The following is a 15,373-nucleotide window of genomic DNA, read 5'->3' on the forward strand; positions in this document are numbered from 1 at the left end:
ACAATGAAAACATGCAAAAATGGCAAATGACCTTTTAACTTTCTTTTCCACACCCCTTTTCATGCCCAGCCCTAACTGCCTATCTCTGTGAGTCTGAGAACGGCCAGAGAAATCCCCACTTGCTCCTGTGCAGGCAAGGTTTGGATGTACTTCCTGTGTGCTGTTGCACCAAGACTGGTGCAAAACTGAAGTCAGAGGCCGTTCTTGTGGATGTTTCTTAGCCACTCTGGCTGCGTGCTAGCACAGATTTCCGAAGTATCAAAAACTCTGCCAGTGCTGTAGCGTTCAGCTGGGATTTTGCTATCTTCAAGCTCACAGAAACAAACATCTGGCAGCTCAGCGCAATTTTATTTTTTTCCCCGTCTTGTCCTCTAAAACCTCAATTGTATCATACATGTGCACATGTTTGCTGTCTTCACCATTTTCTGCTGACATCAATCAGCTACAAATCACCACTGGATTCACTTGCAATAAGGGGAAATGAGATCCCCTTTTCCAGAGGCCTGTTCTCAAAAAATGTTTGTTTGGGTTTTCTTTTAAATCCAACTTGGAGAAGTGAAATGAAGATTTAAGCCAAGAGCCTTTTGCTTCCCCTCGTGTTTGAAGAGGAAAATAAGATGGAAGGCTATGGTTGTGTGTTATGCTCTGCAGCATGAATGCATCAGGCTGTGTTTACACTGGCAACAGAGCACAGCAGTATAGTAAAAGCAAGCACAATGGTTCAGAAGCTAAAGTCACTAATAAGCGCTGAAGTAGATTCAAGTGGCTTTATACAGGACCTTCTAGTTTAGTCTTCTGGAAACGGACCTAGTCCATATGCATCAAAAGCATTCTGAAAACCCTATGAGCACAAGCTAAGTTATGAAATTCAGAGTGACTGATAATTGCACAATTTTTCTAAAAATCTAGAAAAAGTATTTCAGATCAGTGACACAAGACAAGGAAGAAATTGGTATTAAATCATTAAACTCACCAGTGAAGGGCTGAAGACCTCAGGGTGAGTGAAAAGAAACCAAAATGAAACAAACAAAAAGCTCCAAACACAAAATCCACCCAAAAGCTGGCCTCAAGTAAAAAAAATCATTTTGAAACCTTAAACACTATAGTTGGCCTGAAACTACATGGGACTTCAACTGATTACTCAAGAATGCTCAATCTTGCTCTAATTTTCCTAATTCCTTTACATTCTGCCCAAAATAAATTGTTAGCTGCTTGAGAGCTAACCTCGATTAAGTCTGTGAGACACACAGATCTTTAAATATCTGATAAATAATGCATAAGGTCTAATGACAATATACCAAATAACGGAAGATAAAATTGACAACTATTTGTTAAGTGGTTTTAAGAAATTGATCATTATAGCACAAAGCTGGTTTGTGAAAAAGATACCATCTCCTTCAGGTGTTGCTCTGGAAAACAGCCCTTCATGGAAGATTAAAAACATGAAGCACTTAATGATAATTCAAAAATAAGGAAAAAAAATATGCTACACAATTAGATTTAACCTGGACATTGTTTTCATTAGAAAATTCAGATTAAGAGTCAACTGAAAACATTAAAGCAAGGAAGCTTAAGCTAAACAAGTAATTAATTATATCTTTGCAATTGCGCAATATGGAACTACTATTCTCATCTACATCCTATGAAGCCTTATTTCTACTAACCTTTTCATACTGTGCTTCAATCTCTATTTGCTGTAAGGAACTTTCTCTTCATGTTTACTTTATTTTTACAAAATACTATCTACAGGACTCTTGGATGATAATGCAAGTAAGCATGCTGCATCCAGACTAAACACTTGTAATAACAGAAGGATTTTTGTACTGTAGTTACTGTAGATAAATATCAAGACATTACATTCACCCAGTGACATTCTAGTAAGATATGTGCTCAAAGAACAATATACAGAAAACAGGTTAACTCCAACCAAAACACTAAAAGATGATTACAAACTGTTCTTACGAAGGTACAGATTTTATAGACGCAAAGCGGCAGCTTACTGTTCAAAACATGAGTTTATACTATTATCCATATTCAGCATTTCATATAAATATTTTTTTACTAACAAATTTCTATTGGAATTGAAACTATGAGTAGCTACAGAGGTGAAATACTATAAACATCTAAATATTGCCTTCAAAAGCTTTATGCACAGAATTAGTTTAAAATTGGGTTAAAAGTCATAAGAAAAGCTTCTTATTGCACAGAACAGTTCCACTACAGTCTAGCAGCTATTGAACTGTGACTGTCTTCAAATCATATAAAGTTCAAGTATAACCATGACTTGTTCATAGCTTAAAGTGCCCGCACACAGGTGTTAATTAAATGCATCTTTGCAAATGAAAAGACAGTACCATCCTGTATATTTTTTTCTATTGTGGATAACTGAAAGGAGACAAAAGCATTCTAAATATCAGAATGTGTGCAGCAAAGGCTTCAGTACTTACAAATGACTACAGAGAGAAAATGCTGTAATACACAGATGCTTTAACTAAATTAAGTAAAATACAGTTTATTAGTTTGATTTATAGTTCATAGCAAACCTTGATACTTGGGCATACCCTCATAGATTGCTAGGGCATGCTTACAGGAGATGACAGGAAGAGATCAGACCTCTATTTATGCTCTAATTTCATTCATCCTTGATTAACTTTAATATGAGCAGTTAATAAACACAGTTATAGCTTCCAGTTATTCCACAGTTACAGCTACAATAACTTAAAATTATTGAGATCCATTTATTTGAGCAACATTTCATTTAAGTGGAGTAGTTGAAAAGGAGTCTCCAACTGTAACAACATTACTTTGTAAATATCTAAAGCAACTGGTAACTTAACCCTTCTAAAGGTCAGCACTACTTTCAATTTACTTAACTGATTTAAAGCTTAAAGTAATTACATTTTAGAATAAAGAAAATAAACATAATAGGTATTACTTACTCTGCCAATCCTAGTATCGTTTCTCTCTTGTACTGTCCATCTGCTGTAAACCTCTGCACATCCACTCCTTTGCCAAGTCCTTGCAGAATCTGAGCTTGAGTGAAATCCAGTAGTCGCTCATTGTAGTAATGCAGCTGATTAATCAAAGTTGCAATTTCTTCAGGCCAGTCTGTACAGCCATACTGACTGACATGCTTTGTGACCATCTGAATCAACTCTTTTGGCTCAGCCTGTGAAAATAATTGGCAACAAACTAAAAAATCCTGTAAATTTCTGGGAAAATGAAACAAAACCAAACAAAAAAACCCCAAACAACAACAAAATAAAACCCAACCAACCAAAACCAAACAAAAAGCCACCAAAAAAAACAACCAAACAAAAAAAATCCCAACAACCCACTTGATCCCTGCATTTAAAACCAACATTTTTTTTTCCATTTCTGGGAACTTTCAAGTTCTTGGAAACTTTAATTCTTTAACAGAATTCCCGTTTTCTGTGAGAGCTTTTTGCTATAACATTAAAATTTATCCTTTTAGATATTTTAAACTACTCTATATGCTACAAAAATTTAAACAAACTTACCTAACCAAATTATTAATAAGAAGCACTTCACTATGACAAAATTTCTTTGCTTTTAACACCTTTTTATTAACATTGAACTAGGCAACTGATTGGTAAAACACTTCCAACAGGTCAAAGAAAACTTAACAGATCTCTCATCAACTACAAACACTTCAACTAAGTTGACTCTAAAACAGAGACTCTATCTCAAACGTAAGAATAGAAGCAGTATTGTAAACTGGGAGGGAGGGGTTGTTATTGAATTTGATACACTTCTATGAAACAGAATTAATAAAAGGAATAGCTTAGCATTTTAAGAGTTGAGCACCGATACTTTCAAAGAATAAGCGTTGCAGGATCTGCAAAATACACTTGAGGCATTGCCTACACTCTGAACCTTCAAATAATTAAATATTGATCATCCATGGATGACAACAACCTTTGTTTTCAAAATACCTTCATCACAAATAAAACTTACCTGCATTAGAAATTATGCATCAAGTGCGTATTTAATCAACCATTAACTTCTGACATCAAAAACCCACACTGCAAAGCAACAATTTAGAACATGAAACAAACACAGTCTGCATGTTTGAAATGAAATAGGAAAGCACCAGCTGTAGTGATTTCCACATCACCTCAGGATCATTATCTCAAGTGGCTATTGTTTAGGCACCTACCCTTGAACACAGTTGTGTGATATGGATTCCTCTCTTCCACGAAAAAGGAGGCCACCAGGACCATAATGCCATAAGGAAGCACCCACTGAGGAAGGAGTGCCATGAAAAAAAAAAAACAAAAATACCTGGGGATGCCAGCTGTGGCTGAAATATTTTCTAAAAGAAACTGCTGATTCAAAAATGTTGAGTGAACCGGATAATAATCTTTGTTTTTATTACAGATTGATTCTAGTAAATTAGAAGTTAAACCCATGAACATTAACTAGAGTGCACAGCAGCGTAAAACATGCACCAAATATTTAACTTTGAGGCATGCTTAAATTTTTCTATGACTTGCTGGTCATTCTAAATAGATTGGTTTTCTGTCTTCATTTCTTTTCAAGTTTTAGCTGACAGGCTGCTCACCAAGTCATATTAAATGCTCCAGGGTATCCTTCTTCCTCACCACATGGTACTTTTCTGAAGCCCTCTAAACACTGAGAACTCATTGGTTTTATTAAAAACATCAGTAGTTTTTTCAAGGTTGCTTAGGAGATTGTTAACAGAATAATGAAACCTCAGAGAAGAGAGAGGCAAGCAGAGCAGTGCCTCTATAATACAATTATATCAGTTGGAAACCGATCCACTGCCTTTTAGGTAATACACTAGAAAACAGAGAATGGAGACAGGGAAAGTCAGAGCAAGATGAGGAAAGCTGTTTAACATAATAGCCTAAATCCTTTGCACAGTCTGAGAGGCAGGTCCCTCTGACAACCTATGAGGGTAACTGCTCTCTTCTGTTAGGTTTCCCCTCTCTCTGTCAAGAAAAGCAGAACCCAATCCCAACACTCTTCTTCTAGTACGCAGCCCACCAGTTTATTCATAAACTACACAAAGACAATCTTGAAAGTATTTTCAAATGAATGCACTCAAACTCTTGCTAGAGAAATGGCTTCTGAAGATGATAACATTTTAATAAGTTTCCTGAATAGCATGTAATCAAATGCATCAGTACTGTTTTTTCACCATGTTAGAATAAAAATAAAGAAATCTGGATCAAGGATCACTGTGTGATACAGTAGTACCATGACAAATAATAATAATGACAAACTTACAAAGAAGGAAAGAGAAGGAAGCGGAAGATACTCTGTTGTGTAACATGTTGTTTAAAGGATAGCTGTGATCCTTGGATATACATATGAGGAACAGAAAAAAAAAATGCTGTTTCTCCCCACAATAACAAATTCTCACTACTAGGTTCTTTTCTGGGTTCTGAAATATGCAATAAAAAGGATGGCTCTAAAAAGTATCACAAACATTATTTAAAAGACTTAAGAAACATATATACAAATAGTATCTTGGGAAATAATGTCTTAGGGTTTACTGAGCTTATTAACAAGGAATAATACCCTGTACGAATACTCATATATGTATATCCATACATATGTAACACAAAAATGCGCATCAGTTCTCCAATCTAGAAGATAAAAGTACGAGATCTGATAGCTGGTAAATTAATACATGTCCATCTAGATTAAAATAACACCAGTTGTTTCTTATTGCAAGCAGCTGTCAAGGATTGTGTTGAACTCTTCAGCACCAAAATTCTTTCAATCAATGTTGTCCTCTTTTATCCCTTACAAGACAAGACCTATGCTCCAAACTATCAGAGCACATGAAATCAAAAATCAGTTTAGAGAAATCCCAGAGCCTGCTTCATGCAAGAGCCTATACTGAGATCTGATGTGAGACTTTCTAGGGTTTTTTAGTCAATATAAAATGATCTTTCCCAAGTTGCAGTTGTCTGCAAAACTCATTTACTGGAATGGCACAGTTCTGCTTCTCTCAGATTTGTCATCCTTCTGTAGATTCAAATTGTTTTCTTAAATAACAGTGCTGCTTGTGCAGTATCTATCAGGCATTCAAAACACAAGCTCAATGAAAATAATATAAAAAGCTGAATTTTTCGGTATCACACTGCATAGACCATGTACTTCATCATTTCAAACATTCATTCTTCAACATCTTCACATTTTTAATAATACATGGGTTTATTTGAAAGGTAAGCACAAATATTTCTACACCCTAGTAGAACACTGTAAGGCTATTTAGCCTGTTTATTTCTTTCGAAACTAAGAATCTTTCCAATTTTTCTTATAAGGAATACGGCTCTTTTGAGTTTGTTTTAAATGTAAATGATCTTCAGACTGTAATACAGAAATGACTAGGAACACTAATGAGAAAAGCTGCTTAGATCATTGAGACTAATCCACTCACAATCAGCTCAAATAACTAATATTGTGAAACCTTTCTGGATTGAAGCTGCAAAGAATTTTCATCACCTTTTGAACTGTAATCTTTTGGTAACGGTCAAAAGCTGCAAATGCAGTGAGCCACAGGAACCTGAGAAGGCAGAGGACATGTTATGTTGTGCCCGGAACCCTGTAACATCAGATACGTTCTAAACCACATTAAGTGATCCTTAGAAAGAGGTCATGCTACAGAGGAAGACACATACACGAAGCAAAACGCTAATGGACAGCAGAACTAGGAGATGACAACACATGAGCAAAGCAAGAGGCACCAAAGAGCACGGTGTACAATTCCTGCTGCAGAAACACCTGCACTTGACATGGCTTAAACTGTGACAGTTCTTTGTGGCTCCCAATATGGGGCACGAAGGGTTGAGATAACGACAGATCTGACCAGAGTGTGTTTAATCGTATTTGTGATAAGCATTCATTGTTTCGGATTAGTAGTCACTAGTCAAAACGCTGATTTATTGGCTCTCAAATTTGTTGCTCTTGATCTCAGAGTTTCAGCATGTCGTATGTTACTTACAGGCAGCATTTGCTGTTTTTGTGTTTATCAGCTGGGGGATTTAGGCTAAGGTTCTTGTTTCGCTGTACTTGTCAAATCACAGCTCAACAGGTTGACAGAGTCTGACCCAGTGTAGTCAGTCATAAGATGTGGCCTCTAGTTCCTTCAGCCCTTCTAGAACCAAAGTACACCTCTGGAAAGCACTTACATTTCATGAGGAAGAGGAGAGCTCTCCGTAATCCTTGTAGCAACTGCGAAAATTCCCACAGCAAGAGAATCAATGTGCTATAAATTTGAAGGTGGAGGTGGCAAGAAAAAAAGAGTAAGGAGAAGCACATACAGGCAACACTTTTCCTCACATACCAAGACAGGAAAAAAGATTTACAGGAAAGAAACATTTCACTCAAGAAGTAAAATCCTGAACATGCCTGTCTGGTCAAGAAGTAAAATCCATCCCTCCACAGGACAGGTTTTCAATAATTAAATCAAAGACACTTGTCCTCAACCGAGTCTGTTGCCACGTTGTGAGTCAAACGTACACTAACTTAGATACAGCACCATGTGAATTTTGGGTGGCCTACCTTTCAGATCACAGCCATCTCATGTCAGATCTGCTCAAAGCAAAAGATAAAGTATATGGCTGAGACGGAAGATCGGAACAGCTGAGAAATAAAACCTGTACTGTAACATCATTCAAATGAAAAGATACCTCAACTTTCTTTGCCCTTCTACTGCTGCAGCTATGTATATTGTTGGGTGACAACAGTGATTTGTTCAGAATCAGCTTTCACACCATTTTCTAATAATGGATACATGAAGCAGCAAATTCCATCACCCAGCAATGAAACCACATCAAGTCAACATGTAAGGATAACTACTAGAATACCTTTTATAAGCTACAAGATATGTCAGAATAAAGTTGCACAAACTAACAAAAAAATGAAGTAGAAATGAGGTAAGCAATAAATCTTCAATTATCAAGCCTATAGGTAGGTCTTAGACATTCAGACAATATTAAAATTATTTTCTATTTCAGATTTATAATATTAAATTCTCAATGAGAAGTCTTTGTAACATACTCTAATGTCTCAGGAATATTCAAGTAGAATGATTTTAAAGCCTGAACATAATCCTAAACAATGCTTGACACCACAGTAATGCAAACAATTTCATACTGTGCTAAGAAATGCTACTGTACTCAAATAACTTAGATCTGGATTTTGTAGATCCAGGAATGCAGCTTTGGACTCCAATTCCCTAGCTTCCCTTTTCACCTTCACCACATCTCATCCAGATTTCTCTTTTTTTCCAAGAACTGAAATTAGATGTTTTAAAAATTCACTCCAGATGATTGGCTGTAGAAAATAAATGCTCCTGTACAGTTTAAAAGTCAGTACCATCAGCTCTGACTTACAGTGGCCAAGTTTAAATCACTCTCAAATTTATATGGTATACAGACACAATTTAAAACATGATATACGAAATGCATATACACAGGTGACCAAAGGCTACACAGTCTTAGTCTGCTTAGAAGTTTAAGGCTTGTACTAACTTAAAAGGGTTATCTAAACTCCCAGGGAAATTAGTGAAACGCACATTTGCAGTGAAATTAAACAAAACAACAACCAAAAGCAAAAAGTTGGTGAATTATGAGAGAAACACCAAAACACAGGTAAACAGTTGTAAATAAGCACTTGCAATTTCAATGAAACTGAAACTTATTATTTTCAAAGTCCTCTTTCTTACACTATCAATAAAAATTCAAAATGCAAACCTACAATCATAAGTGACGTGTCATGCGAACGTGTTTTGTTGCTTTATTAACAGAAATACATTTGGAATGCAAAATCTACAGAAGGCTGGAAAATTACATTTTAAAACTGGAGACTAAAAGGAACAAATCACCACTTTATGTTGGTTTGGGAATTTTTGCCTTTTTTTTTTAATAGAAGGAATGTTGTATGTTTTAAATAAACAATTCTGAAATTTAACTGTTGAAAACTGAAACACTTGGAACAGGAAGGCAGCAAATGCCACTGCTACTTCACTTACTTGGAAACTAAGTGAATCTTATAAAGACAAAAGGTTGTCCAAGATGCTGGCACGATTAAATATATGACATAAGTGGAATAACAGGAATATTTTCTGCCAATAAAACCTCCAGAAGAGATTGATTAAAGGATTGAGAGTTAAGTTGTTAAGTTTAAAATCATGAATATTACTGTTATTATTTCTGCTTCAGAAATTACATTAAAGATGGTATTAGAATTGGGCTAAGCAGTATACAGCATCTACTAAACAAAGCCATTTCTGCAGGATTTTTTTTAACTCTATTTGCAGAGGTACAAAAATCACTGGCTAAAATATCAGAATACTCAAAATCAGAAAGGGAAATTCACTTAAATCTGATTTAGTGTATACATTTTGGTCGAAAGCCAAACCGCCATCCATCACAAAATTAAATCATATATTCATCCAGTGAATATATATACTGAATGTTAATATCTGCATGTCAGTGTATAAGTTTCCTCGAATTTTAACTGCAGATATTTTAAGGTAAATTCCTAAGAAATGAAACTCAGTCACAAAAGTAACACATGACCTTTTAATAGCCAGCAGCAGAAATAACAATGATAACAAAGAGACCTTCAGCCTAAAGAAAACCACCAGGTATAAGTTCAATCAACACAGTTTCCTACACAGAAACCAGTACTGCTGCAGGAAAAAAAATATAATGCAAGAGTCTGCTGTTAAGTAATAAAACATAAAAATAATTTGAGAATCTGTCCAGAAAGTTGTTTCTACAGTTACGTTAAATGACTTGTGTCTCAAGAGTTGATCAAACTGCTCCAGTGCTGTTTTAAATGCTTTTTTGCTTTCAATGTTTTCAATCAGCTACTCCAGCAAGAATGAGGAATAATTCATTTCAATAGAAAACTTTTCAGTTTCTTTTTCACCTTATGTTTTTTTACAGATTCTGTCTTATTAAGATATTGACAAGTCACATTTATGTAGAAAAATCTTACCATTTTACCTGACAGTTGTTTTAAGTGGAATCAACATGATATATAAAGGGTTAAAATGTCAACTGAAAGAAACCTATGAAATGAAAATGATAAAGTATGAAAATGAAAAATTACTAGTTTTGAGTGAAGTGCCTGCTACATTCATACTACGTCATTTTCCATTTGCAGTAAGCATACTCTTAGTTAATAATGTCATTGTTTAAGTAATTATTCAACCTTTTGTCGATCTCTATGTTTGAATAAATTATTGTATGTTCTTCTAGAATATGTCTTTAACGATCTATATGGCAGCAGCTGAAGACATATACAGACTTTCAGACAAGCATTCACTCCTACTGTAAAGCTTCATTATATAATATGATACAGTTTTAATAAGATACTGAATCTTTTTAACAAGTACAATTACTTGACTGGATACATGCAAATAATTCTGTGCCTTGCTAATTTAAAGGTTGAAAACCTATTATTCCATGAGTTACAGAACACGCAATTTCCTCTTTCCTGGCAGTTATTTAAATGCCAGAAGTCAAATATTTATTTTTTTTTTTTTCATCCTAATCCAGGAGCTCTGCTAGTACTTCTTATTTGAAGCATGAATTTCTTGGTGATTGCCTTCTCTTACTGGGACATAGATCTTCCTGAATAGCTGCTTAGGCTAAATTTATAGAGGATTCTTAAGCTAAATTTATGTATCTTTTTCTAAACTTAACAGATGGACAAGCCAGCTCTCTCACTTGACAGGAATTCAGCAATGTCTGAAAAGTTACCTGTATTGCTGTTGTGGTTTAAACACAGCCAGACAGCTCGTTCACTCACTCCCAGTGAGTGGTGCCGGGCTGGAAGCAGTCGAGGCCCGCGTCCTGCCCTCCACCCCAGGGGCTCTCCCCTTCCCCGCTCCCAGAGGAACAGGGAGGAGAATCGAAGGAATGCAACTCCCACGGGTTGAGACAGGAACAGCCCAACAAACGATGTACAACACAAATCACCACTGCTACCACCAATGACAACAATGATAAGAGAAAATAATAAGGGAAGAGAATACAATACCACCTGCCGAGAAACGAGTCTGACCCCGAAGACTCCGTGTCCTTCCGGGTATCTCCCAGTTACCCCCCCGGGCATGACGTGCTGTAGTATGGAATACCTCTTTGGCTAGCCTGGGTCAGGCGTCCTGTCTCTGCTTCCTCCCAGCTTCCCCTCCTCCCTGGCAGAGCATGAGGCTCACAAAGTCCTTGGTCAGGGTAAACATCACTTAGCAACAACCGAAAACATCGGTATTATCAGCACTGTTCCCAGGCTGAAAGTCAAAACACAACGCTGCACCAGCTACCAAGAAGGAGAAAAACTGACTGCTACTGCTAAACCCAGGACAATTGCCAACCCAGATGAATACAATTTTGCTAACATAGTTTGTGTTCTAAGATGAATAGAAAGTTTTCAACAGAGCTACTTGCAAAATTAAGGATGCTCACTGACAGGAGAAAATAGTTACAGAAAAGTGAAATAGAAGATAAAGCCAACTGACACTATGAAGATTCCTTCAAAGAGCTGTTGGTCACCTTTATACTGTTTCCCAGAGAGGGAAAGAGGAAAGCATTAGTATTTATCCCAACTACCTCCCTTGCATGAAAAGCCACAAATGTGTCTCCAGAGGAACACAGGCAAGCCAGACCTCAAACCTCTTCTGACATGAAATGTCGGTTTGAAGATCCTCTTTACTGAAAGAGTATTTCTGAACAGCTGGCTCACAAACAACGCTCACTCTGCTTTCAGAAGTAGGATTTAACAGAATAGCTTATATAACCCTTGAGAAACAAAAATAAGCAACACTGTAACTATCTCTTCTTCTTAAGCAGCACTTACCTTGAAGAGATTAAACCACAGGAGAAAAACAAAGACAAAACCAACCCATACACCCACCCCCACCCCTCAAAAAACAACAACAAAACAAACCCACAAACCACCAAAACCCAACGAAACAAAAACCCTCAACTACTTAAAAATAGCTCTTTTATGAATCATATAAATGTTATTTGGAACCAGCTATGAATGGTGATGCTTTGTAGTGTTGTGTGTTTAGCGAAGTATGAGGACCTCTGAAACACTGGCTTTATCAAACACACCTTGACCAAAGGAACATAGCTGCCACAATCTTACTGTAATGTCACTAATTGCTGGATCACTATTTCAGAGATCATACTGGAAGATGTTCAAAAACATCCACAGTGACTGCTGGTTCAGGAGAACTTACTTGAACTTTAAGCCTTTGAACATAAATAAGGTCATGTTTTTTAAGTCCATCATAAACCAACAATAAAGAGCATGACCCTTCTACCATCTACAACAGACTTAATGCTAACCACTGAGTTTATGAACAAAAAGTTGAACATTGAGACAGAATCTGGTAGCCCATAAGATCTGCCTCTCTCCCTCTTCCTGTATACAGCCTTATACAATATTTATTTCCATGTCAAATGAAGTCTTGATTTTCAACATCCTACATTCAGAATATTATTCTATAGCTGTAGCATAAGGACCATGGCTGAGAGTTCTGTTTCTCTGGCTTATATAACTGTATTTATAATTAAGATCAACCTTACACGAACAGAACTGCCTTGGAGCCAGGTCAAGCCTGAAGAATGAAATGCCATCAAAACAACACAAACTTGTACATATTCAGTCCCAAGTTCAAAGTACTTTTCTTTTGAGCTTGTTTTCATTAATGAACCCCCCAGAACAAAAACAAAACAAAGAAAAAAAACAAAACCAAACCCACACATATATCAGCATGTAATGATTTTAAAACTGTTCCACATGCTGGTTTTCCCCTATGGAGAAGGGGGTGAGAGAGAGCAAGACACACATGACATATTTGTCATACCCACTTAATGCACTTAAAGCCTACAGATGCCATTGTGGTGAGGGCAGTGTAGAAACGCTAAATATGGTCCTGCAAAGGAAGACATGAACAGACAGAAAGAATGGTCTAACAATGACAGGAATACAGAGAAACAGCATGGGAACTAAAATACACAATGGCTGTGATATAGAGAGAGAAAATGAAGAAAAACAGGAAAAAAAACTACATTGAAGACAGTAAATTCATGTGAGGGGAAAGCAGACCTAATTCTGCCTCTTAGAGAGAGATTGATAGAGGTTTCCTCAAGGAGCAAGCAGCAAAAAAAGCGAAGCAGGTTAAGTGCACAGAGCATAAGTTCACTGTATAAATTCACTCTTTCACAAAGTGACTCAAAAGCCAGGTATATGAGTTTATTTAACTCTGTGGAACTGAACTCCCAGCTTCTTCACCAACTCTAGGCTGCATCAAAAGCATCACTAGAGAAGAATCTCTGAGATTACCATTTCAACATACTGCCAGTTGCAATGTACAAAAGGGCAGGAATCAAACTCATTTCCTTGAATGAAAATAACAGCTAAGGGAATAAAATCAAAAAAGAATTTTCTGCTGACAGCAACTTCCCTCACCTGCTATTAATTGCAAAATTCCCATTCTGCTCTGCAACTGGCAATTTCTTAGAACTGCTGATGATGCTCCATGAAAAAGCTTGTTCCCAGCTAAGGTCAGTAAAAAAAACTCCTCTTCAAAGCCACACAAACACTTCAGCATTAGATTATTAGTATGAGGACAGAAACAACATATTGATTAACCTTGTGTTAATTAAAGTTTTTCACTCCTTTTCAGAGTAAACAATCCCCCAGATATATTTAATCTGCTCACTTTTACATCACCAGGCAAGTGAGGAGATAAGCCATTAACAGCAAAAATTACCGCGCTAATTTCTTGCTCAGCTGTATGGCTTTTCTTCTCATTCATCAAGACTGGGAAGTAGTAAGCAGTGAATCAGCATGGCAGCGGGGGGACAGCTGTGATGCAAGCAAGGTTCAGCAGCAGCCAAAACACTTGTGTGTTATCAACACTTCTGGCCACAAATGTAAAGCACAGCACCATAGGAGCTGTTATGAAGAAAGTTAACCCCATCACTATCAGCCCCAGTAGAGACGTAAGCCAAAATCAAATATAGCTTCTCAAAGGGTATTAAGTCTCCTCACATTAATGCTTTCCACAGCCAGTCCATTTCTGGAGTTTTTTTCTCATCTTCTGTCTGGCTTTATCCTTACTGACCTTTATCTGTGGTTTTATTTGACTGTAGAGCTCTTTCAATGTCTTCCTCAAGATAAGAAACTAAAACAGCTCACATAACCTACATGATAACTTCCACATTACTAGAACAACTAAAATTCAAAATTGTCCTGGATACAAATCTAAAGCAGTACTTTCCATCCAAGTCACTTTATTTGGCCTTAAAGCAAAGCAATAACTTAATCAGAAATAGAAATTATCAAGCCGATTTCCTTTTGGACATCGACAGTACAAAAGCCACTAATGAGAATTTCTGGCAATTTATGATTCTGTTTTGATGTGCAAATACTGGCTGTCATCATTTTATGTCACAGTAAAAAAAAAAAAAAAAAAAAAAAAAAAACCACAAAAACTAACAAGCCTTCATGAAACAGACCAAATCAATCCTTCAAGATGTCCTTCTTTATTAATTAGCAAGTCCTAAAAGTCTGTCTTAGGCAGCGGAAGAGGAACTCTCCCCCCATACTCCCCATTATCCTTAGAACACATCTGACATTTTCATTCTGAGAACATTTCTCCCTTTATGTTATTTATGTTAGAGGTACTAATACTCTTTTATGTTTTGAAAGGCTTATGTTATTTTAAAGTTCACACAGAAGTATAGATTCTCCATGCTTCTATACAGCTTCTTAAAAATTCAGCTACAGTTTTCAGACAGGATACTTGATTCAATGGACTAGACAAATCATACCTAATGTGACTCATATGCTGTTAAACAGAAATATATGCCTGTGATCTCGAGGATATGTCTTCAAAGCATGTGGCTGAAATGCCAGATTTAGATCTTTACTGAATATATAAATGTTTAAAATGGGGGAAGGGGGGGGAAAAGATTGGATATAAACCTTCACCCATGAAAATGTGCTCAGTTATCTTCCAAGAATAATGCATAGCTTTGAATTATACAGTTAATGGACCCAGGAACATCTTCCTGTTTTGAGAAAGTCAGATGATAAAGATGATGAAAGACGCCCGTGACATGAGCTGGAAAACAGTCTTCTATGGAATGATATCGTGTTTGTGGGCCCCATCCTGCCCCCCTTCCCCTTCGACCTCTTAGGAAACACAAAAATATGAACCATGGCTAGATCTATTTCCATAGATAGCAACCAGTATGGCATTGAGAAAAGCAACTTGCAAGTAAAGCCAGTCTTTATTACTAGCATCTAAGATATACAGTTAAACAAGTGGCTGTTTTGCAGTATA

At 36.6% G+C, this 15,373-nt stretch overlaps 1 protein-coding gene across 4 annotated transcripts in view; it reads right to left on the bottom strand.

Moving 5' to 3' along the window:
* NBAS (NBAS subunit of NRZ tethering complex) overlaps window positions 1–15,373 on the bottom strand; it is a 184,039-nt gene that overhangs the window by 76,929 nt on the left and 91,737 nt on the right. For all 4 annotated transcript variants that reach the window (XM_061460839.1, XM_061460840.1, XM_061460838.1 and 1 more), the window contains one exon: window positions 2,940–3,169. In XM_061460839.1, coding sequence (XP_061316823.1) covers window positions 2,940–3,169 — 230 coding nt within the window. The remainder of the gene's footprint in view (window positions 1–2,939; window positions 3,170–15,373) is intronic.

This window comes from Pezoporus flaviventris, unplaced genomic scaffold (genome assembly GCF_033815535.1).
Source record: "Pezoporus flaviventris isolate CSIRO_AGI_PZ_B2104156 unplaced genomic scaffold, CSIRO_AGI_Pfla_v1 ptg000031l, whole genome shotgun sequence".
Lineage (NCBI taxonomy): Eukaryota > Metazoa > Chordata > Aves > Psittaciformes > Psittacidae > Pezoporus > Pezoporus flaviventris.